Here is a 27,300-nt window from a genome sequence, read left to right as displayed (position 1 = left end):
TCATCAACATGCACATGTCACACAGAGGTTAAGCTCAAAGATCCCAACACAGGAAAGCACTGAAAGTCCCAAGTCAACAGCAGGTTTAGTCAGACCACTAAAACAGGTACCGAGCTAGACTTCCTCAGCTCTGCAAGACAAAGCAGATTGAACTTAACCCGGCCAGCAAAACGTAAGTGTTGCCGACTTGTGGCCATCGCCCTTTCTTTGGTAGAGGGAGAAATGGGTTAGTTTGACAGTTCACAGCCTTAACCAAGCTTATAATAGCAATCATCCATTATCTGTCTGACTGAAACAGTAACAATAACGTCACAGCTCATTACAAAAGTTTTATAGGAAACTATTAAATATTCCCATTATACGGTTGAGAAAACTGAGACCAAGCAGCTCTTGGTGACACAGCAAAGACTCAGAACTGGTCAGCCCAGCTCTCACACTCTTCCCCTCTCCCTCCTCCTCTTGGGTCTCATGTAGTCCATGCCAGCGTCAAACCCTGAGGTTTCATGAAAGCTCAAGATGCACTTCAACTTCTGGTCCTCCCTCCTCCTCCCTGCAAATTATGTGGTGCCTGGGCTCGAACCCAGGGCTTTGTGCATGGTAGGCAAGCTACATCACCAGCCCCAAGACGCACTTTTCTAAATACTCATTTTACATGTATGTGCCCCTGATTTGCATCACATGTGTACAGGTACCGAAGAGGCAAGGACAGAAGGCATCAGATCCCCTGGAACCGGAGCAGCAGGCGGCCCTGAGCTCCCCAGGGTTGCCGCTAGGCACTAAGCCCAACCATCTTTCTTAATCAGCGCAACTCCGAGCAAGGTAACTGTTCACTACGTACCCAGAATTGGAGTTTGGTTTTGTGAAGCCTGAGCAGGATATGCTGTTTGAAAAGCACAGGTGCCTAGTACCTAATAGATACTCGGTGAAGCTGACTCCGTCCCTCCAGGTATATGAAATGAATAAAATTTCATCACTTCCCTGCAGGGTTGGGAATAGGTCTGGAGATGACAAAACAGCTCCATTCCATATAAATCCTTTCAACTCTTGGACAGGACTTGTGGAAGCAATTTGAATCCTTCGTGTTCACAGAAATCATTTTAAAGTAAAAATATCCCTGCCACTTTCTCTGTGAAACACATGAGATTCTGGTGTACCCTCTGTCAATGCGCAACATAGGACCACACGGAGTTAATGTTTTCCACAGCTGTGGGAGCCATGCTATTATCAGACAAGCCACGGAGGCATTCACACACACCTCCAAACCCACCCAGCCCCCAAAGAGGAAAAGCAAAACCTTGTTCCAAGTTAATCTCCCCTTTTGTCTTTCCTTGCAATTCTCAGGCTCCCTTCCTTTTAGTCATTTAGCTAAACTTCAGGTAGTGGGAAACATTTGACATGAAAATGATTCTCCCATAAAGCCTAGCTTCGTTTAAAAAAAAAAACTGCGTCTGAAATAGGCTCAGCCATCTATTTAAAAAACACTTTCAACTCTGTGCCTTGGAGAGTTTAAAAGCCCCGGTCATCTTCTCAGCCTGCATGAGGGTACCATGGAAGTCATGCTGCAGGAGAAGAGAGAGAGAGAGAGAGAGACTGACTGCAAGAAAGAGAGAGAGAGAGGGGTGGCCTTGTAAGCAGAGACACAGATATGAGACGCTATAAAAGAGGAATTCTTGAGCCTCTAATGTGACCCTCCTTCAGAAACAAACCTCCTCATCAGGGAAATGACCCCAGAACTACAAATATTTGGGTTTGTTCTACTTTTCAATTTACCGCTCCATTTCAGAGAAATTAAAGCATCAACAACTAGAGTTTTTTATGCAGGAGGCAAAAAAGGATGCAAACAGCCACACATCTCAGTTTCATTCAAACCCTGGGAAAGCAAATCAATGAAGGATAATGGAAAAGGATAAAATTAGCCCAGGCAGGGAAGAAACATATTTGCTCCTAAGGCGACTCTTCTCCCCAAAAAAGAAAAAGAAAAATTGAAACTTTTTCTCACATCGAAAGATAGCCCACTGCTCCTCAAGGTGACCGCCTACAAGTAAAACTGACGAAGAGAACATTATTTGAAGATAAAAGCTGGCAACCCCCAAATCAAGGCGGTCCCTATTGAGAACACTTAACCCCCCCATCCCATTCTTCCCATCTTCTGTTTGTTACTTTCCAATTAAGATCCGCCTATCTCAAAATAGGTAAAGTGGCACTCGTGACTCCTGTTAGTAATGTATTCCTTTAAGGTATGTTCTAAAACCAAGCAGGATCCATAAATCATGCTGCTTCTCAATGAAATTGGAAATGCTAGGGTCAACCAAAAGTCGTAGGAATGGTTAAGAGGGGAGGCCACCCACACCCTTATTTTCCTGCGAGCTGCAATAATCACAGAGGCCCCTTAGGAAAAACATCAGGAATTCTCCAGTTCAAACACAAAGCTCAACTGAAGAGAGAGAAAGAGAGACGACAGAGAGACAGAGACAGACAGACAGAGACAGAGACAGAGACAGAGACAGAGACAGACAGAGACAGACAGAGACAGAGACAGACAGAGACAGAGACAGACAGAGACAGAGACAGACAGAGACAGACACAGACAGAGACAGACAGAGACAGACACAGACAGAGACAGACAGAGACAGACACAGACAGAGACAGAGACAGACACAGACAGACACAGAGACAGACAGACAGACACAGAGACAGACAGACAGACACAGAGACAGAGAGACAGAGACAGAGACAGAGAGACAGACAGACAGACAGACAGACAGACAGACATCTCACACACACACACACCCCCATGCTGTCCCGGGTCCCTGAGGTGACTGTTGCTGCAGGCCTGTAGAGGAACCTTCCTTTTGCTCCGATCAGCTTTCCTTTACAAACTACAGACTGCCCCCTGCTGAACTGTGTGGCGAATGGCAAGATTTCAAAGACCCGAGGAGGGAAAGGAAAAGCTAGCTTACAAGTCCAGCATGCTCATTGCAGAATCCGGCCCTGCCCTCCGGATTCAAGCACTCACAACTGCCTTTGTCTTACTAAGCTACATTCCAACATCCCTTAATACTTGGTGGCGGTATGGAAAAGCGAGTAGTGATCTCCTCTCTGCTTTGCTGTGGGTAGATTAGAATCAACACACTCCTCGTTAAAAGAGAAACCCTTCCCCCGGCTCTTCCCAGTTGAGCGGTGTACCATGTGCACGGGCTCACCCAAACTCAATGTGCCTGGTGGGGTGCCGATATTGCATTTTTCAAATAACGTCAGTCTCCATTTGGGGCCGTTTAGTTTTAGGGTCTGTTTTACTGAGTACTTAGATGCAGAGCCCATCACAAAGGGTACCAAGTTATAAATCAACCAATCATGAAATAAACCAGACAGCAACAGTGAAGCAAACAGCAGAGACAAGTCCCTGGCAATTGTTTCTGAAGACTCAGCCCAGCTGTGTTTATTCCTGTTCATTCTCTATTGCAGGAAGGCTGGACCTTGGGTGCAAGGAGGAAATCTAACAATCTAGGATGGCTGAGGAAAATCATTCAACGGGATTGACTTGTAGGCTAGAGCCAGATAGATGGCCTCCAGCTAACAACAAAGGACCCTGTAGGCTTGAAGTTCCCCAGGGTGAGTGGGATACTGGTGACAGAAAGTTTCAAGTGAGTTACCTTCTGCCAAGAACGGTGGTTTCAACTCTGCTGAGACCTCCCTAAACAAAGGAGGGACTTTTCTAAATGCCAGGTCACTTGGTGCTATTGATACAGTTTAACATGTGCTAAGTTAAGTGGAAGTTGCCACAGACAACTTCAAGACAAAAAGAAAAATAAAATGTGTGGCCTTCTGGGCAAAGCTAGACATTTAAATTCCACAAAATACTCCCAAGAGGGTTGACCCCCCCTTTTTTTTTTTGAAGCCATTCCAGACAGCCAGGAAACCACCCCAGTGTGGCAAACACTTGCTTTAAATTCTGCTATTCCATCTAGTGCTCTGTTCATGATAAAGTAAAAATTATCAGGACTGGGACTTGGCCAGATGTTCTGATCAGGCACCTCATCTCTAGTTAAGTTTCTTGATTATCTCAGAGTGTGAGTTCCCTCATCTTCAAAAAGTGTAATGATGACATCCACCTCAAAAGCTACATGGGAGGTTAAGTGACAGAATGCCAAGTGTATTTGCTTGATGCAATGCCCAGCTCATGGTAGGAATTGAATAAAAGGGAACTGAAGATTCCTGAACATGTGAGCTGAGACGCCAACCTAGAGTAAACATCTGCCCATCATTAACCAGTCAGTAAATGAGCACGATGTGGTCCCATTGTTTCATTTAACCAAAATAACCCCAGAAAGAGAAGCAGTGAAGTGTTTTGTTTTGTTCATCTCCATTTTGCAGAGGAAAATTTTAAGCTAGGAAATTAAGAAATCAAGTGGCGGCGGCACACGCACACCTTTAATCCCAGCAGTCAGTCGGGAGGCAGAGACAGGTGGATCTCTGTTGAGTTTGAAACCAGCCTGATCTACAGAGTGAGCCAGGACTACACAGAGAAACCCTGTCTTGAAAAACCAATAAAGGGAAGGGAGGGAGGGAGGGGAGGGAGGAGATATAGAAAGGAAAAAGGGAGAAAGAAAGTAGTAAAGAAAAAGAGAAAGAATGAGAAAAAAGGGAAAGAGGAAGAAAAGGAGAGAGGGGGAGGGAGGGAGAGAGAAAGGAATGAAGAAAGGCAGACAGCACACACACAGATCACTCAATTTGTTACAGAGAGTCTTATTGGGAAATGGGGCAGGGCTCCGGTCCTAAATTAGGTCTGGAACTCTGACATGCTGAACCCCTCCTGCTAACCTTACCTAGGGACAGCAGCTGCCTACCAATTTACTTCTCAGATGCCTGGGGTGTGTGTGGAGCAAGTGCTAAAAAGAAACAGCCTGAGTCAGTGGGCCACCTTAATTTCAACCAGGAGAAATCACATTTATATCAAGGCAGAGAGTCACACTTCTGTCTAGAGACACAGTTAAGCAAACAGTGGTATAATTAAAGTTAAAGCTTGAGGGCTCCTTCCAAGGGAATAAAATTGAAATAACTACCACTACCCCCACCAAAAATATGACTTAATTAAATATGCATGCACATTGTTGAAGAGTAATCATTAACCCTGCCTCCAAGGGAAAAAATGAACTTGATTAATTTAAAAAAAATAAATAAAAACTATTACTGATTTCCCCCTAACCTAGCTCCCCAACAATTCAGTGCAGAAATTCAGCTGGGATAAATATGAAGGCACCAGTGACAGAAAACCTAGCGGTTCCATCACCCTGGGAGATGCCATCACCAAAGCCACCCTCTGTCTTCCTCTGCGTGTCGTCTGCCTCCACGCACACACATCCGTTTCCTTGGAACAGCAAGTCTACTTTGACACATCACTGAGGGGTACTCCGGCTTTATACTGGATAGATTTCTTTCATTCGAGCTGGTAAGGACAGTGCCCTCCCCCGGCTGGGTGTTCATCCGCAGGTCCGCGGTGAGAGTACCGCTTGTACTAATCACCCTTTCCTGCGCTATTATTGGTGAGGCAATTAAGCCTTGCAGACACTGAGCGAGCGGAGGGGCCCGTCTGCAGGCGGCCGCGGGCCTCTGGGTAATCAATCAACTTTCTCAGCTGCACTGTCAATCAGAGCTGTGCCAGAGTGGCATCTATTGACAGTTCCCAGCATGCGGGCGCTTTTCCGCTCCCTCGCCTCTTTGGAGTTCACGGTAATATGGACTTTGAGCCTGCTGGTTTTTCATCATAGAGTGGAATCTTTTCATTTTCTTCTGCTTGTGTTGATATTCTTCCCTCCCCCCCCACCCCCGTTTTATCCTTTCAAGACTATCATAAAAATACATTTATATATATAGTATTCAACACAAATCCCCTAGAGGCCTTCTTGGGCTGTGGTTTCAATAGGTATTGTTCTGTATCTCATTTCCTTTCTCCTTACGTGAGACCCCCTCCGACTACAACCTGCGATCCCATCAGCAAGCTCAGAACACCTGTAATACTCCATCTCTTCCAATGTTTTTGACCACTGCTGCCCAGAGTCCAGGACTTCCGGCCTAAATCACCAACAGCAAAAACGTTCTTCCCACGTCAGACAGTACCCATTTTTATTTTTAATTGGATATTGACAAATTATAATTGAGTTTGTTTATGAGGTACAACGCAATGCTCTAAGTCATGTTTGGGTGCTTTTGCTTTATTCCTTGTGCCAATCAGAAACAATCCCCTTGGCCAGTAATTCCCCATCTTCTCCCCACCCCCAAAAGTCCTAGTTGTGTCAAACTATTGACAGGTATTTCAAATGCTGAATTTCCGATACTATCCCGATTTCAAGTAATCTGGTCCTTAGACCAGCACTCCCACTTTGGGCTTGGGAAATCTGGCCCAAGTACACCAAAAGGAGCTTCTTCTAAGTAATTGGAGTATTACTTCATTTCAACATTGCACGACCACAAACGACCACAAAGGCATCAGCAGGAGAAACCACGCAGCTCAATGAGAAATCTATCTTCATCTCCCATCATCAGCAAAAAGAAAATCTTAGGTCCATTTGGAATTTCTTAGTATCTGGACCTCTCTTCCACCTGGCTTTGCAAATGTGGGATCCCAAAGGCATGAGCTTGTAAACAGACACATGTGAGCTCACACTTTCACACACATTACACACCACCCCTGCTTGAATACACACACAAGAGGGCTATTCTTTACCCATCCTCAAACTCACACAAACCTCGACAGTCCTAGTATAAGGAAATGCAACATGAAAGTGAAACTTTTTACCCTCTACTCTGCACAAGTCCTGGGGTCGTGTTCTCCTGGCTCAACAACTCCTAAGTCACTTCTTTTACTCTATCCATTCACAAGTAGCACTCATGACAACTGCCAATTTGTTACCAGTATCTAGACAGCTTCTTTCACGCATGAAAAATGGGAGTATAATCTCTTTTTATGAAATCCCTCCATGAAAGGGTCTGTTGTCAGCACAAAAATAAGTTTACCCAACAGTATCTTAATGAGCAAGCAAAGCGTAGCAGGAAGACAGTAATGACAACTGTCAGCCGAGCCCTGATCAGGGTCCAGGCATGAAGCCAAGCACAGCGTATAAACCTCTTTTTACATCCCTGCTACCCCCCCACCCCCACCCGTCAGGTGGGGCCTTCTGATAGATCACTGTGAAGACACAGGGCCTTGAGGCAGCAGAACCACCTCTCCACCCAGACTGTCCAGGCCCAGTCCCTCAGCACCTTGTTCTTCCGCCTACAGTCCCAGGAGCAGGTTTTGATGTTCCTGGATCACAAACTCTCTGGGCTAAACACTCCTGGATTGGCACCCTACCTTACCAAATAGTGCTCAGACACAGCCTGCACCCCCATCCCTTACCCTGAGAAGAAAAGAGCCCGTCTCATCCCCTGAGACAGCAGAGAGGGTTCTGAGGCTCTGAAAAGCAGTTGGCAGCTTCCTGTCTAGCTCAGCCCTAAGTGTTGAGTCCCTTGGGCCTGAACTCTTGGCCCAGCACTCCAGACTCATTCTAGGTTGAGATGCCCCAGCTCTCCAAGTCCTCCATTCACCATGAAAGCGCTACCTGCTCCAGACTCCAAGTTCTGCTCTAGACACAGATCAGTGCCATCCTTTAGCTACCGGAGGTGATGGAAGCAGAAAGATGTGAACGCTCTGTGACCACCTCACCTACCCCTTGTCCTCTCCTTTCTGTAACGACACTTCCTTCAAGCCAACTTCTTAGGACACACCACCACCAAAACCAGCTTGTCTTCGCCCAGTGTCTGAGATCTTCCAAGAGAAGGTAACATCTAAACATCCTCTAGTCATTATGCCTACAAAGTGCTGCATTTAAATCTTATGTAGCAACGTGTATGAAATATTACACATAGCAGCTATTACAAAATATTTTTCCTTTATTTTTTTTTTTTTTTTTTTTTTGGTTTTTGGCTTTATATGCATGGTTATTTTGCATGAATGTGTGTCTGTGCACCCTGTGTGTGCGGTGCCCATGGAAAACAATGTTTTTAGCCATCTATTTTCTCTAAAGACTGCCTGGCATTGAGCTTGGACCATCTCCTAGACAGACCATGCCCAAAGGAGTATCCCCCCCACCCCCTCAAGGATCTGTGATCCTTTTCCATAGGCAATCTACAAGCCAGAGAAAGCCCCTCTGAAGGCCACCAGACCTCACCAGGGCTTCCTCTCAACAAGCCCCTCAGTACAGCGGGATCCTCTCCCCGATAGGCTGTCTGACTAGTACTCTGGGACATAGGGTTAGAGAACAACGTTGGGATGACCAACAGAGAGCCGGAGACTGTGCCTGGCCATGGCAAATCGTGTGTTGATACAAAAAGTCATGGCATGGGGGAGGACATTGCCTGGCACAGAACACATACTGTAGAAAAAAAAAATTTTTTTAATTGTTGCTGCCTTTTAAGCTACAGCTATCGTCTTCAGCAACTGCAACTCCACCGCTGCCAGCTAGACCACATGAGCCAAAGCCTGAGGGAATTCTGTTCCCTCGGACACCAATTTTTTCAAAGCTACTAAAGCAACTTATCTAAATCTGTCACACTAAAGAACTCAAAATTCTAAGGTTGAGGTAGAATCTCGCTTCCCAGAGAGGCTGAATAGCGAACAGCTCACCTCCTCGTGTCTCCCAAGAAGTTCTCATGCGCCTTCTTGCCCCTCCTTATAAACCCTTCTCCACCTGGTGCCTCCCAGAAACTTCCCATCAGCTAGTTGATGACCCAGCCTCCTGACCGCAGGTGAATTTTATTTAATCAAGCACGTTTTCGTCATTAAATGTTCCAGTGCATAAACAAAAGTAATGCCTTAAAATAATATTCCACAACAGAAAAACCTGTGTCATGCAGTTCTAGTTTTTATAAATATGGTTTTTTTTATAAGCATGATGGGAAAAGGATAGAGATTGCCTGGGCCTCGGGAGTAGGGAGGGACCCATTTCAGAGTTTGAAGGAAAATTAGGATTGAACAAATTCTGTATTCAATGAGAGAAGGGGAAAACAGAATAAAAAAAAAGAAAGTGGCTAACACTGACGCCCTCCTACCATACACATGACATCCAAAATCCTCACCAACGATAAATTTTTGCCTCTGAAGTCAGCTAAACTCATTACCTAACTTCAACTAACTTAAGAGAAATCTTTCCCCTGCCAGGCATGAATTTACACTTTGTTCAGAAGACAAACTTCACATTGCTGATCACAAACCAGAAAAAGGAAAGCGGTAGTCTGGAAGTTAACCCGGCGAGAACCGCATGAACAAAGGGCTAATGTCCCTTCAGTTTTTCCAAACAAAGCATATAGTAAACATTCACACACTCAGCCTGTCGCTACCACGGATCACCGTTTGTGATGCAGTCCACTCCAATGTCATCCCAACCCTCTTGTCCCATCCAATCTGTAGGACTGCTTCCCTCCCATGTAAAGCAAACACATTTTAGTTCCATGTTGGCTGCTTGCAGGACTCCTTTGCCCGTTTTTGCCTAGTTCTCTCCTTTTATTGGGAGAGTCAAGTCACTAAAATGAGTTACTGGAAAGTCAGAGTTTAGTTCAAGCCTTCCAGAGTGAACCGAAATAGCTCCTTGCCCTGACGGAGCCACACACACAGGGGTATAATATAGCATGTGGCCCACAGGTCTTCATTATGCCACAATGATACCCAGATGCCAAACATCAGAGCTGGCATTTAAAGCCAAGGGGGCTGGAGAATGTTTTAAACCTTCCCCGTCTCTCTCCTCCAAGATTGTAAAGACAGCAGTGCATAACACAGCCAGTGTTTTTCCTAACTAGCCATTGACAAGGAAGAGTTATACAGGTACTTACTATTTATATCCCATGGCCACATCCACAAAGTACTTCCTCCTCTGTCGATAGACATTGTCCTTAAATCCCTTAAAGAGAAAAGATTAAGTTATTTCACAAAAGTGCTGGGGGGAAAAAATTAGCCGCAGAAGACCTAAAAGAAAATCACTGTTTATTGAGTGCAATTCAAATGTAAATCTTATCCTCGGATGACCCACTGGATACTGGATAACAGAAAGCGACTGAGTTAACAGTAAAACCTCTTTCAACTTGAGTCTACTAATTTGGGATGTGTGGGAATTCAGGCCAGAGTTTACCTTCCCACTAGGCAAGTAGCAAGGCTTAGCCAAGTAAATTGTTTTACACAGTATCTTTAGGTTTAAGTATCATTTCCAAGTAATTGATCTTAAGTTCATCTTAGCCTATTCATTAAAACAAGTTTAACCAAATTTTAATTGCTGTGTATAAACAATACTCAGCCACTCGAGTTAATTATCAAATCACCAAAATGATCGTGAATTACAGAGGTTTTGCTGTGTTTATGACCATAACCATGCAACAGAGAACCCACGCACAAGGGCAGGCTAGCTCCATGCATTCCCCTAAAGGACTCTCAATGTGTCTTAACCGATTGCAAGATTTTTTTTTTATCTAAACCATAAAATACTAATTTAAAAAAATACTTTTATCTAACCTCATCCACTTAGGAAATTAAACACTAAGTGTCACTTTTCAGTCTCATGGACGCCTGAGAAGGTTTCCTGGTTCACCAATCTCTCCTCACATCAGTGGGCTGCTGGGAAGCCAGGAACCACGGGGGACATGCAAGAGTAGTCCGAAGGGACCATAAAATTCAACGGTAAAAGAGGTGCCCACCAGGACATAGGCTACCAAAGTAGCAATACAGACATTCCTGCAAGGTGGAATATTCAAAACAAACAAAAAAAAAAAAGGCCAGGTTCTCTTGTCTACCTGAAATAAAATGGGTCTGAAGACCGGGAATCTTCATGGGGTTGTGTGCTGGATGTAACTCAAGAATTAGCCTTTTTTTTTTTTTTTTTTTCAGAAAAGCAAAAAGTAAGGAAGGAGAGACACCTCAGATCACTCTTAAACCTGGTAAAAATGAGGTCACCCATACCCAGTAGCCCACATTCCCCCCTCCCTGAGCTTAGAATTCAGATTGTTTAAACAAAGGCCCTTAGGCGTGTAAAACCCTAAAGTGCCTACAGGCAAAGCTTGTGACTGAATTTACCACATTTACAAATGTGTCTCCTGCTCTGGAGGGTAGATATAGACAACGCTGGAAAGTGGAGCCCTCACCCACTAGTAAAACAGACTGGGGGGAAGGCGGGGGGGTGGGGGGGATGGGGACGGGGGAAGCTGAAGATTCCCAAGCACATGTATGCTTCAAAATGAAAATAGGCCATGAGAAAGGGGAAGAGTTCCGTGAAAAGCATAGCATCTGTCCCCTGGTTCCTGCCAGGCTGGACACCATGGCAACTGCATCATAATCTGCTTGCTTCCAGAAGAATCTCCACTCTCGCCTCAGCAAACACCTGCACCTTTTTTCCAGGGACAGGAGATTTTCTCATCATGCCTCATTAGCCTAGAGTGGCAGCGATTACAAAAATGTGTGGGGGACCCAGAGGTCTCTGGATTCATCCGTGGCTGGCATAGGAAAAGGTGTTACCTAGCTGAAGCAGCAGTTCCAGACACGCGACTTTTTTTTTTTTTTTTTTTTTTTTTTTTTTTGCCATCCATTCTGAACTGAAGCCAGGAGCAGGGTACCAGATACAAATACAAGATGCCCAGTTAAAATGTCAATTTTTTGGATAAATGACAAGTTTTTCCAATTTTACCGGGCAACTTTATATATTTGTAAAAGAAAAAAAATCTGGTGACCCTGGCACCCAGAGAGAGCCTCCTGTACAACCCCACCCCCAAATTAAATCAAAGCGAACTGAAGGCCCAGCCTGAACCCTAATGTGCCCAATTCGATTCACGCTACCACTCAAGGAGGCATCTGAAACAGCTCAACCCTGGTGTGATATTAGAACCATTTGGGGAATTTTAATAACACTTCAAACCTGGCCCTTTCCCCCAGAGGTTCCGATTTAAGCTCTAAGAGCGAGGGCCTAATTTTTAACTTCCCCACAGATGATTGAAGTGGGACGCTAGGGTACAGAACTCAGAGCTAGGACATTAATTCTCACCCTTCGAACAACCCGAACCCGAGTCTTCTACAGACCCTTTTCCACGCAGACCTCCCCGCAGCCTCCTTTCCTGGGCTCCTGGGGAGTGTCTCGAGGGTTTTTTGTTTGTTTTGTTTTTTAATATCTGAAGAGTGGACCTTGAACCACACCTTGGAAGACCCTCGCGGTTCTGAGCCCTGGCAAGTCAAAAACACAGACCTATCTCCCCCAGTGTGAACCTCAATGGGGAGCTCTGGAGAAATGCACTCTTACACCCTCGGGAATCACTATTTCAAAGAATTCTCAATTTCTTCGTCTACTAAGATTTGAAAGCCACAGACCCAAAGCAGCGTCGCAGCAGACTTTTCCTTTTGAGCCACCAACCAGCTCTCTAACCACAGTGAGGAGACTCATTACTAGTTTTCAATGTTCAGCCTAGCTCAAGCATGCTTCTGGCTAGCTTTTTTAATTGTTTCTCTTTGTCCACCTTCTTGCCTTAAGGTTTATTACCTCTCTGCCTTCTGTATCTCTCTCCCACTTTGGCTGCTTCTCCAGTCTGGTAGCTGGGGCTGCCTAGCTTTTTGCCCCAGGGCGCACCTTCTTCTTCTGTGGCTTTAGGAGCCTAGGAGGCCTCCTCCTATTTATCCTCTCTGCCTGCCAGCCCCACCCATCCTTTCTCCTGCCTCGCTATTGGCTGTTCAAGCTCTTTATTGGACCAATCGGGTGCCTTAGGGCAGGCAAGGTGAAACAGATGCAACACATCTCTACATAATTGAACACACAGCCTTACATCGTCACACAAATGCAGCATAAGCAACAGTAACACAGCTTCACACAGTTAAAGTAATGTTCCACAACATAAACAAACGTAACACAGCTTCGCCTGGTTAGGATAATATTGCACAACAGAGCATGATTTGTATGCCAGGGCCCTCCTGAACTGTCCTATGGCAAGAGTCCCCTGTGTCCGTCCTAGAGCTGTAGTCGTTCTCGGATATAAAAAGTGCTTAGACAACTCCCCCATTTACACCAAATAAAAATGCACAAAAGCTCCAACTTACCAATATCAGAGTTTGTATAATGAAGATTTGGTGTGCTTATAAAACTGAAGATATGTGGTTTAAAAATGACAAGAGGCGCAGGGGATGGCTAAGTACTTACAATTATTTCAAGTGGCTGCATAGAAAATAAGTGGAGGTATCGTAAAGCAGGTGTAATTGGGAGTAATGGAATAAAATTAAGCACAAAAAAAAATTTTACTCGTGATGTTGGAATTCATTTTGTTCACAGCAAGGTCAGCGACTCCTGCGGTGGTTTAGGTCGAACAGCTGTACCCCTTTCTCCCGGTTAAGTAGTTTTTAAAACGTCACTAAGGGAGGAATGGGGGGGGTGGTTCTCAAACGTGTCTCTGCTGTCCATGTATTGATCTGGATGGCTTAACACAGCATTTAAGCGCTTCCTGTCTGTTGCCAAATTGCCTTTCGGTTGCTTTATTAACTGGGCATTTCAAACGCTCCTTTGAGGTCAGCAAGAATTTGTGTTTCTGCTTTCTTACATTAAAGAATCCTAAGAGGCAGAGGTATGTGGACCCCACCGAGGTCAGTCTGCGAGTTAGCAGCTGGCAGCGTGCGGTCTCGGTCCTCCACATCATTTAAATCAGCTTGTCCTTATTTCAGCTCCGCTGAGATTGCAAGAGGGAGGAGTAACAACTAAAGTCTTCAGTGACTTTACTACAGTCACTGTTTAACGGGTTTTCTGTTGCTGTGGCATGAATTACTGTCCATTTCTACGCTTATGCTGCAAACAAAACACACCGTGTCTGTGTCATTTCAGCTTTTTACAAATAACGCAGTACTATTAGGTGTGTGGAACGGTATTTATCTGAACGGTGTATTTGAATTGCTTTGAATTGGTATACTATGCCAAATGACGACGACTTTGAATGAAATTTTTGTTTGTGTTGACGTTGTCATGGATCCCAAACCGAAGAAGCATGGATTGCTTAAAGCAAGGTCCTAGATGCTGTTGATGCTGCAATCCTACGCTCACACTTAGGTACCACTATTCAGGGTACAGCGAAACGTTTTCTCCATTTAAACAATGTGAGTTCCCGTAAGCCATGTCCCCCATGACACAAAGGCTCCTCCTAAGCATGCCGAATCTGCCAAGATGTCAGTGTTCTATCCACTCACTTTTGGGTGCCGGGGGAGGGGAAAAATGCTCATAATGAATGTGTATATTGCTTGCCTCACTGTACTTCATTCTGGCCATAAAGAAGTTCCAGGTCTCTTGTGTTAAATAAAAAACTGATATAAAATGGATCAGGGGAGAAAAATGGAAAACGCTTACCCAAGTGTCATATTTCTCTGAAGATGGTCACTTTTATTGGAGTAGAGGAGGACATGGTGGTAGATAGATTCAGAGAAGATGTGGAAAGGGATGCCTGTTCTATCACACCCTTATTTTAAAGCCCTCCTGCCTTTCCATTGAGACTGAAGTCAAGCGCATAATTCTGCTCTTAACTACCTCCAGTCAAGGGAAATGGCAGGAATTTTATTCTCTCTCCGAGCCCCAATGCATCTAGTCCTCCCTAGTTCCCCAAAGGTGTGATCAATTTCAGTTCCTCGCTCTTCCAAGGGTCACCATCTGTAAGGATATTTTAGGCTGTCTAATTCCGCAGAAATACTCTCCAAGGCATACAGTCTCCTCCTCTACCCAACCATTTTATAAATAAACTCTATGTGAAAACGCCATCTTTCTAACCTCCTTCCGGCCAGCACATGTACAGGGAAGCTTAATCATCTGAAAGTCTGCTCTCAGCGGTGGGAAGTAGATACGAAATTGTTCTACAATGAAGCATTACGGCACAGCATCTGGAATGTGGCGTGGCTTTGGAGAGGGCAGGTGGAAGGGATTCTGCTAGATACTCACTGGGTGGTCAGCATCGAGCTCAGTGCCATACATGAGAACTCTGTGAGAGCACCTGTCTAACTCAGAGATCTTCCGAGGGAACCACAGCACATCCTCCAGTTCTGTTCAAAACAGGGCAGATTTGATAATATTAGCTCACAGGGTTTTTGTTTCCACTTAGCCAGATTGCAAGACCTCACAGCAAGCAAAACTAAATAAATAAAAAGTAAACCACCCTTACCTTCTTCTTCTGTCCATATGTTCTCGGGCGGATTCAGTGTCACGATGCTGGTCTGAAACTTCAGCAATTGGATGAGCTCATTGAACTCCGTTTTGCCACACTCGCAGTCCACGAAGATCTCAACTTCAGAACTTCTTCGCCGGGATCTCCTGGATTCGATGTGAACCATGTTGACATGTTTTTCCTGCAGAAACATGAGTAATGCCTCTGAATCACACTCGGGTCACGGTCAATGAAATGCAGTTACCCAAGGTGAAGTTTCTGACACAAAGGACGGACAGACTACGCTTCGGTTGATTAATAACGTGAGAGTTTTTCCGGCTACTGTTTTTATTAATAAAGGAGACTAGTTGGCATGCCTCCGAGTAGGTTGTCCTCTCTCATAGTAAAAAGGGGAGGGCATTGAAAACAGATGAAAGGCACTATAGAATTATGTCCTGACTGTAGGCATCGTCTCTCAGAGGGGTCCACATCCCACTGCTACTGAGCAATGATCTACAAAGAGGTTAGGCTGTCTATTGCATTATCCTAATGCAGTAGCCTAAAATTTGTAATTTTTTTTTTGTTTTTGTTTTTGTTTTTCAAAACAGGGTTTCTCTGTAGCTTTTGAGGCTGTCCTAGAACTCGCTCAGTAGACTAGACTAGCCTCAAACTCACTGAGATCCACCTGCCTCTGCCTCCTGAGTGTTGGGATAAAAGGCGTGTGCCACCACTGCCTGGCATTTGTATTTTCATACTCTTGAAAAAACACAAAGCTCTAATCCTACTCTTACAATAATAAAAGGCCTTTACCTTTAAAGTAAAGTTTAAGAATAGAGCAATCACTTAAAGTCAGACATGATCACTCATGCCTAAAATGCCAACACTCGGATGGCAGAGATAAGGGGATTTCAAATTCCTCTAGGCCACATAGGAAGATGCTTTTTTACATACAACAATCATTTAAAAATTAAAAAAAAGCAACTCCTTTTTTAAAAAAGTGAATAATAAAAATGACAGACAGAAAACAGACGGTGTGCAAAAACGCCTAAGATTTGGAAAATAATGATCAATGCATAGCCCAGATTTTAGGGAAACAGGAAAGGCAAGCACGAGAGGACCTCCTGGGCAAAACAACTCAAGTGCAGCCAAGAGGCAGAACACGGTAATAATACCCCCTAAATAGGATCAGACAGTGACTCTCTTTGACATCCCCCGGATTAGGTTTATATTCTGCAGCTGTCATTTTGTGAGTCTTGTTAGTACAAGCTATTCCGAGAAGAACAGGAACTCCCATGCTTAAAATGTGGTTTAAGTTTCCCATTGGTACGCCTTTCTCCTTTGTGGGTTGTAGATTCAGGGCTTCCCTCCATGCCCTGCCCTGCAAGCACGGAGCGCCCCACCCCATCAGAGGCTGCACAGAGGCCACACCCCATCAGAGGCTGCACAGAGGCCCCACCCCATCAGAGGCTGCACTCTTGGATTTCAGCACAGTTCCCGATACAAGCGTAGTTCTCTTTCTATTAAGCTTTGCAATAATGCTATATTTTATAAATTGGCTAATATAATAAAAGTGGGGTTAATATTAAGTTCAACGCCCAAGGGACTCCACATTCATTGTGCCACTTCGCGATTTTAATGTTTGGTTGAGTCAGACTAGATGTTTTTAGACGGGGGCACTGCCGCCCCGATAGGTTAAGGGGTTAATCTAAGGCCCAGTGACGAGCTGAGGGCAGAGTGCACACTCAGAGTGCATACCCCTTCTCCAGGGATTTTCCTCCTGCACCCAGGTGTCTAATTGAATTGGCTTGCCTTTGGGCACTGTAGGGACACAGTCCTGCATGGCATGATTATGTGTAAAATACTATTCCAGATTTCCATTAATACTTTTTATGGTACCTGATCTTTCCTTCAAGGCCAGAAGGGGATGAGGAAACATATTCTGAATCAGGTTAATTCCCCATCTCTGATCATCTAGAGGTACCATAAATGATGTCCCTGTCTGCATGGAACAAAATGTCTCATACTATTCCATCCCAACAACCCAGTTAGGTAGGAATTATCATTATTGCCATTCTACAAATGAGGAAATTGAACCGGGGAGCAGGTAACGGTTAGCCAAACAAGCAGAGCACAGGCCCAAATCCCTTAACTACGTGTCTACTGTACAACAGCCCAAGGCAGCAGGAAGATGTGAACTCTTTGTCTCCCGACTCAGCCCTTGCATCCAACAAAACCCATGTGTAAGGGGTTTTACTTAAGGTGGAGAAAACATCAGGTGTACAAGGCATTACTCTTCAACCAAGCTTATATTTAGGATTCAGAACAAGGATTTATTCCAGAGACTATGCCATACCTTCTAGAAGACACCCCTTCATCCCATATATACATATGTGTGTATGTATATACATACACATATATATTACATATATATACACATATATTTGTGTGTATATATATATATATATATATATATATATATATGGTGGACAGGAATTCAGCTTTACATAACACACATTATTAAGGAAGCGCCTGTGTATCTTACTTTATGAAATAAATGTGCTCTCATTACATGAGTACAGTTCAAATTTAGTAAATTAAAGCAGGGGAAAAGACATTTGATATTTTGAAGCTGTGCGCGCGTGTGTGTTGTGTGTGTGTGTGCATGTGTGTGTGTGTGCACGTGTGTGTGCTAGCGCATTTGCATGTTCAGCCGCAAAGCTCGCACTTCTGAACTGCAGACACAGCCACCCTACAGTTGCGTGAGAACTTTGCCCCTTTACCTGAAAGAGCCTCAGGGCCCTCACCAGCCCACCGACTTCATTCTTCAGGGAGAAGACAACTGCCGTCTTACCGCTGTCCGTCTCACCACAGCCGCTGCTGCGGTTTTCCTGGCCTCCCTTCTTGTCCTCATTTTTGCCTGCAACGGCTTTATTTAGCTTCAAGAAAGTGGGAGCACAAACGTCGGTTAGGTTCCAGAGGTTTCCATAACTTTATTGGTCTAGAGATTCCACTTGAATGCTGGAAGCCCCGCCCAGCCTGCAAGCTCAAGGTGGAGTCCCTGTGGTGCTCAATTGTCCGAAATACTGGTCTAATTGATGCTGAGATACTCATTGCACTGTGTCTAGAGAATTAACTTAAAGGAAGATCAGGTTTCCTCTAGTTTGACAAAAACCTGATTATCAGTAAGTACAGTGGTTCTTAACCTTCCTAATGCTGCGACCCTGTAACCATAGAATTATTATCATTGCTACTTCATAGCTGCAATTTTGCTACTGTTATTAATCGTGAAGTAAATATCTGGTATTTCTGATGGTCTTAGGCAACTCCTGTGAAAAGGTTGTTCGACCCCAAACCCCAGAGGGGGTTACGACCCAAAGGCTGAGAACCACTGAGAAAGCTAGAGCAGTCTATGTGGATAATTCCTGCCTTTCTTTTCAGGCTATTTTACAGCATAAAATCTGGTCTTTTATCTTAGTTGGCTCATATGTAAACTATATTAATTAGTAAATACACCAAACAGAAGACCAAACAAGCTCTTGCTTGACAAGAGCAAATGTGGCTTCAATAAAGTCTCTAAAACAAAAGTATTTACTGCTTTCTGAAACATGTCAGGACATGTATGGGAAAGGATAACTTCTCCATTGAGATCCACATTGCTATCACAAACCATGAACCAGAAACCTCCTGCCCACTGAGGAAGTCCAGGACAGAACAGTGTGCCCAGCGAATCCCTCTGCTTCTGGAAAATTGCTTCTGGAAAGCGACTAGCTCATTTCAGTCCCAAACAAAACAGGCAGTCAGAAACGGCAGAAGAGAGACAAAGAACTAGCTAGCTAATCATTAGGAGCAAACCAGAGAACCTGAGTGATAACTAAGTTCTTCTAGCTAAAGATAAAATAACAGACTCTAGCGATTCAGAACACACGCAGGACTGAAGAAACAAAGCTGGGGACTTTTCATTTGACAGACAATGTAACATTGTCTGTTTTGTACTCATTATGTATGAATGCAGAGTTGGGCAAACAAACAACGTCTCCCTGGCTAATGGTGGGATGACATAATCACACCAATCCGCTACATCCTCAAGGAACTGAGACCCGCACATTTACATGGACCCTGGTGAAAAGTGGTTGGCCGTTGTCAATTTCTCTACTGGCTTTATAGCTATGCATTAAGATTGCCTTGCTCGCTGAATGTGTATGTAATAGGAATGGGTGTTTTATTATTTATGACTTGAGGGAGAGAAGACGTTTATGCCGGCACTGGCACTTGACAGCGTGTTTAGTCATTAAAAGCTCAAATGCCTTCATAGTCTCAGCATCTGCTTCAGTGTATCCACACAGCCCCCAGATCTCACGTGCCTAAGGAGCATGTTCATGTGAAAGGGTCATACATTACCCATAACCGAGGGGTTTGTGTGTGTGTGCATGTTTTCCTCCCAGCAGTCTGTTATGACTTCAGAATTCCTCAATGTAATAGCTCATCTAAATATGCATGATACTTGAGTGCTAGGGAATCTACTTTACATTTTGGCCTCATTTTCACAAATTGATTTAAATAGTGCTAAGAAAGTTGCTGTGACTATTTTTCAACGTTTGTGAAGTAATAAGTAGAATGCACATATTTGGAACTAAGGCACTAAACTTGACTCCCCCCCCCCCTCTGACAAGCTGAATTTGGAATCTGTTGACAAACAGGAAAGACAACAGCAAAGCATCTCCTAAAGTTTTTAATGACAGAAGCCTGGTTATATTTTTATTTCATGTTAGTAAAACAAAAGTGCTTTTTTTTTTTATTAACTCTCATGACTGTTGCTCAAATTAGGATCTAAACCTTTGCAAGTGCTCTATCTTTATAAATACTGTTCTTTAATGTCAATATTTTAAACACAAGAATATCTTGCAAATATAGAAACAACTGGGGTATTTTTCATTATTCCATCAATTAAACTTTAAAGGGAGATTCATGTGGCATGCAGGAAACCCTCTGAAGGGTGATGGTTCCTCTTTTATTCCAAAACCTGCACTTAAAGTCAGAATACACACATTCTGTGTTTAAAGACAAGTTTTTTTTGGGGGGGGGTATAGGAGACAGAACTGTCTTGTAGAAACCGTAGAAATATATTTAATACTTTGAGGGAGGAGTGGATTTAGAACACTGGCTCACATAATCTTTCATTCTTCATGACAGGGAAGTTTATTTTCTATTTGAGGGAAGTTTATCTCCCAGCAATTCACCCACCTGCTTTCCTTTGCGAAGAGCTAAGGCAGACGGAAGGGAGGTAGAGAGACAAGACTACAGAGGAGGGAGCCCAACTGCATGCTTATGCTACAGCAGGTGTCCATATGGTGAGGTTAAGACAATTGCTGCCCTACAGAACTCTGGAGAGTGCCAGATACTCACTGTTAAGCTGCCAACTAGCTGATGCTCTTCGGGCACTGCTGAATCCAGGGACAACCCTCTCCTGGCCCAGTATTTACTGGAAAACATCATCATTGCCGGCTGCATGGATCCCGGTGTAATTTTCTTTCTCAGCAGCAGGGGGGACCAGAGGGGCAGCCTTGGCAGAGAAGAAGGAGGAAGAGGCCGGTGACAACAGCCTGCTCCGGGGCGCTGTCCAGAACCCTGGTGCTGAAGAGCAGTGTGCTTCCTCCCTCCCTGTGTTCCTTTATATGAGGGACTGGGGACTGATGGAAAGCTGATTAGAAAAAACTCATTTCTGGTTGCTGATGGCCACAGTCAGATTACAGATCTGAAGCCTGGGGTTATCTGTGCCCATGATGAAATTTGTTTGTTTCATAGGTCGAGTAGCTCTTCGGGAGAAGATGATGGAGAACAATACATTAGGGTTTTCTTTTCTTTCTTTCTTTTTTTTTTTTTCTTTCTTGCAACAAAACACCAGTCCTATAACGTTAACTCTCATGCCTGCTACTGGAAATTTGCCCTCGGTCTCTATTAATTGAAGGGCTTTGTACCTCCTGAAAGTAATAAAATGGTTTCTAAAAGGTTCTCCTGCAACCTGGCATGCTATGATAGGCAAACTTTGCATGTGTACTTAAGTGTGATGGCCTTCACGAGAGGCCTGTTTCTGAAACCTGTGGTGTCTCCACGCAGAAGGAAATTCAAGCTATTGTACTGAAAAATAAATAGGAGGCTTGGACTTAGCCCATCTACTAACCCTCTAGAATGCTCTTCACTGAGAATTATATAGAAACGAAATGCCCATAGACCCATCATTCCCTCGATACTTTCAGTGAATGAGCCTCTCCATCTGTGACTTGATCAGATCCAGCAAATTGGCAGGCATAGACGAAATTATATTCTTACTTTTCCAACATCGGAAAGCTTGCCAATCCTTTGGAGAATGGAAAATTCTTAACCAAGTGTATTTGTTTAACTGGAGAACTAAACAAAATCTGGGACTTGTACAGTTTGTTTATATAGAAAACAAAATGAAGGCTCTTCAAAGCTAAACTGTATGTGCTAACATTGACTGGGTTTTAATTGTTTCTGGAGACATGAGGGTTTATAATCATTTGATCCAACTCTGGAAATAATCATCCAGCTTGTGTTTCCACTGAAGACCAATGCTGAGAGGCTAATAGAAAAACTGAATATTAATTAAATTAACTGAAGAAATCATAAAATCATTATTGATATTTCTAAGTGCCTACTTTTGCCAGTTTCTATCCTGAACACTTTTTATGCACTTTTATAAGTCAAAACGTGATCAGTTATCTTAACAACACTTAGAGAAAGTTACTGACATCTGTGTGTGTGTATGTGTGTGTGTGTGTGTGTGTGTGTGAATCACCCGACCCTCCTCCGAGAAGTTTCTTCTTGCAGTAAGTAGTAATTAACCCAGAATCAAAACTGGACAATGTGCAGAGAATGAGGAACCTAGGAGTTCTCAAGCCTAAATGGAATGTCTTCATTAAATCCCTCCCTTCAGTGTATCAATGCAGAAGAAGCAGAGTGTGTATGCTAGAGAGGATGGATGTCTCCACATAGACAGTGCCATCCAGATACTATAGAACTAATGCCTATATGGTCCCATAGAGTCTGTGACAACGTGCACAGGACCTGTACAAATCCAAGCCAGGCAAAGCCCCAGCCCTATGAAAGGAGGTGGTCACAAAGTCCTGCCCCAAGCCAAGAAGCTATTTGCCACTGATGTTTGCTAAGAAAAGGAAAAGTCTGTTTTCACCAATCAAGTATCATTGGAGACATCAATCACACTCCAGATCTCATGCCCATAAGCAGTTGACCAATACAACACGTGTGTGCACACACACACATGCGCACACGTGCACGAGTGTACACAAATGCTTGTTTTAACTTATTTATTTATTTAGGGGGGTTTCAAGATAGGGCTTCTCTGTATTGTTTTGGAACCTGTCCTGGAACTCGCTCTGTAGACTAGCCTGGCCTCAAACTCACAGAGATCAACCTGCCTCTGCCTCCTGAGTGCTGGCACTAAAGGCGTGCGCCATCAATGCCCGGGTTGTTCTAATATATTTAACTTATTGTTTTTGTGATGGTTTGTTCGGTTCTTTTTTATTTGGGGGGGTTGGTTTTGGTTTTCTTTTTGAGAAGAAAGGGAGAGAAATCATGAAGCAGGGAATGGGGAGGATCTGGAAGGAGTTGGGGAAGAAGAAAAATATGAACAAAATAAATTATATGGAAAAAGAATGTGCAAAAATGCCAGAAACAATACTGATACCCATTTAAAGTATCTATTTCGGCTTTTAAAAATTGTAGTTACTTTTGTTCATTTAAAAAAAATATATGGATGCAACATAAAGGGTTTCCTTTTCTTTTTACAGTGTATAGAATATGAGCCCACAAGCAACAGCACCAAAAATGGAAAGCTTAATGGGATATAAAAGAGTGATCAAAGTCTTTGCAGACTCGAGAAAACTGCATTATCAAATAAACACCGAGAAGCAACTCAGTTACACTTTCACGCCCCCTAAGTGCTCCGTATTGCTTATCGCTGGAGCTACGGATAAACAGATGAGTATGTGAAGGAGTTGTCTGGAGTCTGTAAACATAGTCAGACGATTCCAAAATCTACAGCAAATATAGCCATCGATAAAGAGTGTGGTACTTTCTAAGGAGAGATGTACGATAAGTGGACTAGAACTGAAGCCTGTAAATAATCCACTGCATTTGTGATCAATAATTCTCAAAGAAAGGCTCCAAGACAAAACAACGGGAAAATTATAATCTGAACAACTATCATGGTGTGCCCAATCCCAGTTGACTCGTCTACAATGCAACCCTTAAATCTAAGGCTCAAGGAAAGTCCTGGAAGAGAACAGAAAAATGTTGGAGCCAGAGGCCCACGACACTTGCTGTTAAATAGTATCTTCTAGACTTGAAAGGGAAGCTGCACCCATGAAACTTAAGCAGTATGGCTGCCTACACAAATCTGCATAACGAACATGACAGTGTGGATGGGGGAAATTTCCTAAGGCCCCACTTCTAGAGGAAGAACTACAGGCAACCAAAGGCTGCTGGCGTGAGCTCTCCAATGTGTTACTCAATCTCAATGGATCAGCCCTAATTACAAATACAGGCAAGCAACAATAGACAGACTCAGTAGGTTTTGTGTGCATGTATGTAAAACTGTAATTAAAGCAGCAGCAGCCAAGGGTTTGACAGGGCATGGGGGGGAGACATGAGAGGAGATGGAGGGGGAAATGATGTGAATATAGTACTCATACGAAGCTATCAAAAAAATTAAAATAAAGCAAACAACCCTTACTATAAGGGAAAATACTTATTGCACCTCATCCCGAATCAAGAACTCTCACAATGCAGCCACATTAAAAGAGTTAAGATTAAATAGAAATATCTCCAAAGATATGGTGAATGGGCATATGAAAAAATGCTATATATCATTAATAATTGGAGAAATACAAATCAAATAAAAACGAGACACTGCTTCACTCAGCAGGGTAGTTAGAATCAAAGTAACATGGCACCTAGCATTGACGAAGGGACAGATTCTAGGCCTTTCCTTACATTGCCTGTGACACTGTGCAGTGATATAGTTTACTCCAGATAAAAGTTTAAAGATACCTAGAGTTATCACGTGACCTAGTTTTCACCCCAGGTCTGTGGGAAGTAATGTAGTTGTTTGAAAAGACTACCTGGCAGTTTCTCAAGACTATGGTTAACTAGAACTCAACAACTCAACTCTTAAGTACACATTCTTGCACGTAAGGACTAACAGCAGCTGGTGTGTCCATGCATAGCTCAAAATGGCTATCTACGTATACCCACATGAAAATGCTTGATATGCAACTGGATACAGCCAACCCTCATGACACCTGCATTTCCAGTAGATGGTCATAATGTTCTGCCCTTCCTTCTAATTCCTCAATGCCCTCCTTTGAAAAGCCCTAGCTGACCCTAGGAAGGAAGATGGGCTTTGGACAAGGGCCTTCCATCTTCTCCTTCACTCTTCGCAGATAATCACATTCCTTACCTCTCTCAACTTAGCTAGCCTACCCTCTGAACAAACAGATGAGCCTGGCTTTGGAAACTTAAGTACAGCGGATGTTATTACAGCTGTTCTCAGTTGCCAACTTGACTACATCTGGAAAACCTAAGCGTGAGAGACTTTTCTGGATTGGATCTCTTGAAGTGGGAAGACCCACCTTAAATCTGGGCCACACCTTCTGGACATAGGAGAGAGCAGTTTTGCCTTTTGTCTGCTTGTCCTCACTCTTGCTGACGAGTTCATGGACAACGCTGCTAAGGCGTTCCTTCACTGATATTAGAGCCGACGTCTCCAGGATTCCAGCGTGGAAGGTGTCTAGCTGAGACAGGCAGCCTCGTGGACTACACAACTATTGGATTCCTGAACTTTCTGTCAGGAAACCGCCAGTGTTGGACTAGCCAAACCACAAGTCTTTCTGTGACACTGATCTGCACTACGTTGGAGCTTAAATGTGCTCACCGCTGTGCTGTGGTGGGCACAAGCTTGCTCTACGGGGAGTATGATTTGCCCATCTTGGAACTCAAATAATAAATCTAGCATGCCACTAATGTACTCTCTAACCCTGAATGTGAGGAACAATTGACTATGACTTAAAAAGTGGAATTACTTGGCAATATCTATCTTTGTGTAGAAAACCCAATCACTAGCCAGGCGGTGGCGACGCACACCTTTAATCCCAGCACTCGGGAGGCAGAGGCAGGTGGATCTCTGTGAGTTTGAGGTCAGTCCCACTTCCTACACTAGCCAAAGCATACCACCAGATATTTCTCAGAAAATCAGGCAGAATGTGAGAGGGCCAGGTGAAATGAAGACAACACTGTTGCCTACAGCTGCAAAGGGGAACCAACTGACTAAGCGGCTGTGTTCAGACACCTGTGGGTGGCTCTGGCCTGGTTCACATGCATTTTACTCCGTAAGAAATGGAGACAACTCCCCTGTGGTGAAGTCTTCCGGAGTGTTCATGCTGTTGGTTCTGAAATAGTCTTTATGGGACTGGAGCTTCACTCTTGCAGAGATTGGGGGGGGGGAGGGGAGGGAAGGGCAGGGAGAGTCACAAGAAGACTGTTCTTACGAAGGTGGTGTAATTAAATGCACCATTTTCAGAAATCTAAGCTTAAATATCTTTCCCACTTTCTCATGAAGCAGTTCTTAAGACTAGCTGGCTGAATGTTGACAACTCTGAGGGTAAAACATTATGTAAGTATACCTTAATACATTTCTACGTCTACGAAAATCAAGGGGAAATTTTCCATTAAATAGGCAAACTGTCATTTTTGTTCATCATGCTGTGGTGACTCCAACTGTAAAATTACTTTCCTTGCTACTTCAGAACTGTATTTTTGCTTCTTAATTTAAATACTTGTGTTTTCTAATGGTTTTAGAGGACCCCTGAGAAACGGTCACTCAACAATCCCAAAGGACTTGCAACCTACGGGTTGAGAATCACTGATCTAAAGCTCTCAAGTGAAAATGCCCACCACCATCGATGCACATAAGATACGCCCATAAACACCATGGGTTACGCTACACACACTAGGCTAGGAATGGACATATGGGGCTCCCTGCCCGACTCTGGGTACCACCATGTTAAAAAACAACTCTGCTGTAAGGACTACCATAAAAGATGTTTCTGTTAACCAAGACTAAAGTTTTCTGCAGAGAAAGAGGTAAGAATCTAGAAACATAAAGAAAACAGGTTTTTAAATGTAAATGCTTCTCATACACTCACAAAAAATTGAAAATATGCAGACAATTAAAAACTATTTAAATGTATCATGTAATGTTGTACATCTTCTACATGCTACAGGGGTATAAGTAGAACATTCTGGGAATACTAAAATTATCTTTTCAAAAGTTATGCCAAGAAATTTTCCTGAACTATATATTCTAACACCCCACTAGCTCAAGCTTGCATTATGTTCCTAACTGGATTTTGTCTGCTAATTAAGACTTTACCAACTCTAATGCTTTATCATTCTCATGTTTGTTTTTTTTTTAAAAAAAAAAAAAAAAAAAAAAGAATGTGATTAACAGAAATGCAGTTTAGTAAAAATATTTTAACAAGCAGTCATAACAAAAGTTGACAAAAGTTCAACTTATGAAACATATTACTTTTTTTTAATCTGAAGCAGATATCGTATTACGTAGAGAGAAGTCCGAACACCCCGTGTCCAGGAAGAACAAGGAGGACATCAAGATGTTCTGGGCAATTTCCCGAGCGGCAGGAAATGAAAGGCTGCGGTGCTGGCTTGTGAGCAGTTTTTCCAGACAGGCTTAGTCATTATTAACTGATAAAAGATAACACTCGATATTAAAAACTTGAATCTAATGGCTCTAATGCCATGACTGTCACATAATACTCAACTGGGGGAAAGGTCCTTTGGTACCTTTACTTTCTGGGTGAGAAAACAAGCCAGTCTGTCTACACGACCACTGTAAAGCCTGCTTCACTGACTGTGTTACTGATGAAAACATGTTAAAGGAGGTGCTTGTGTTTATCACTTCTACAACTCAATGAAAGGATTACTTCAATAATGAAACCCTGAGATATGCCCATGTCCACCCTGAGTTAGTCTGACGAACCACCACCAGTTTCTAGTGTAATTTAACTGAAAACACTA

The 27,300-nt window shown here is 43.5% G+C and overlaps 1 protein-coding gene across 1 annotated transcript in view; it reads right to left on the bottom strand.

The window, feature by feature from the left end:
• Tph2 (tryptophan hydroxylase 2) overlaps positions 1-20,811 on the bottom strand; it is a 90,223-nt gene extending 69,412 nt beyond the window's left edge. The window contains exons 1-5 of the mRNA XM_051176236.1: positions 20,572-20,811; positions 17,949-18,104; positions 15,187-15,370; positions 14,967-15,067; positions 9,865-9,932 (exon numbers count right to left, since the gene is read on the bottom strand). Coding sequence (XP_051032193.1) covers positions 9,865-9,932; positions 14,967-15,067; positions 15,187-15,370; positions 17,949-18,104; positions 20,572-20,676 — 614 coding nt within the window. The 5' untranslated portion in view covers positions 20,677-20,811. The remainder of the gene's footprint in view (positions 1-9,864; positions 9,933-14,966; positions 15,068-15,186; positions 15,371-17,948; positions 18,105-20,571) is intronic.
• Between the last annotated feature and the right edge of the window lie 6,489 nt (positions 20,812-27,300).

Source organism: Phodopus roborovskii, unplaced genomic scaffold, assembly GCF_943737965.1.
Source record: "Phodopus roborovskii unplaced genomic scaffold, PHOROB, whole genome shotgun sequence".
Taxonomy (NCBI): domain Eukaryota; kingdom Metazoa; phylum Chordata; class Mammalia; order Rodentia; family Cricetidae; genus Phodopus; species Phodopus roborovskii.
The sequence above is the reverse complement of the archived record's forward strand: the minus strand, read 5'-3'. Positions and strand labels throughout refer to the sequence as shown.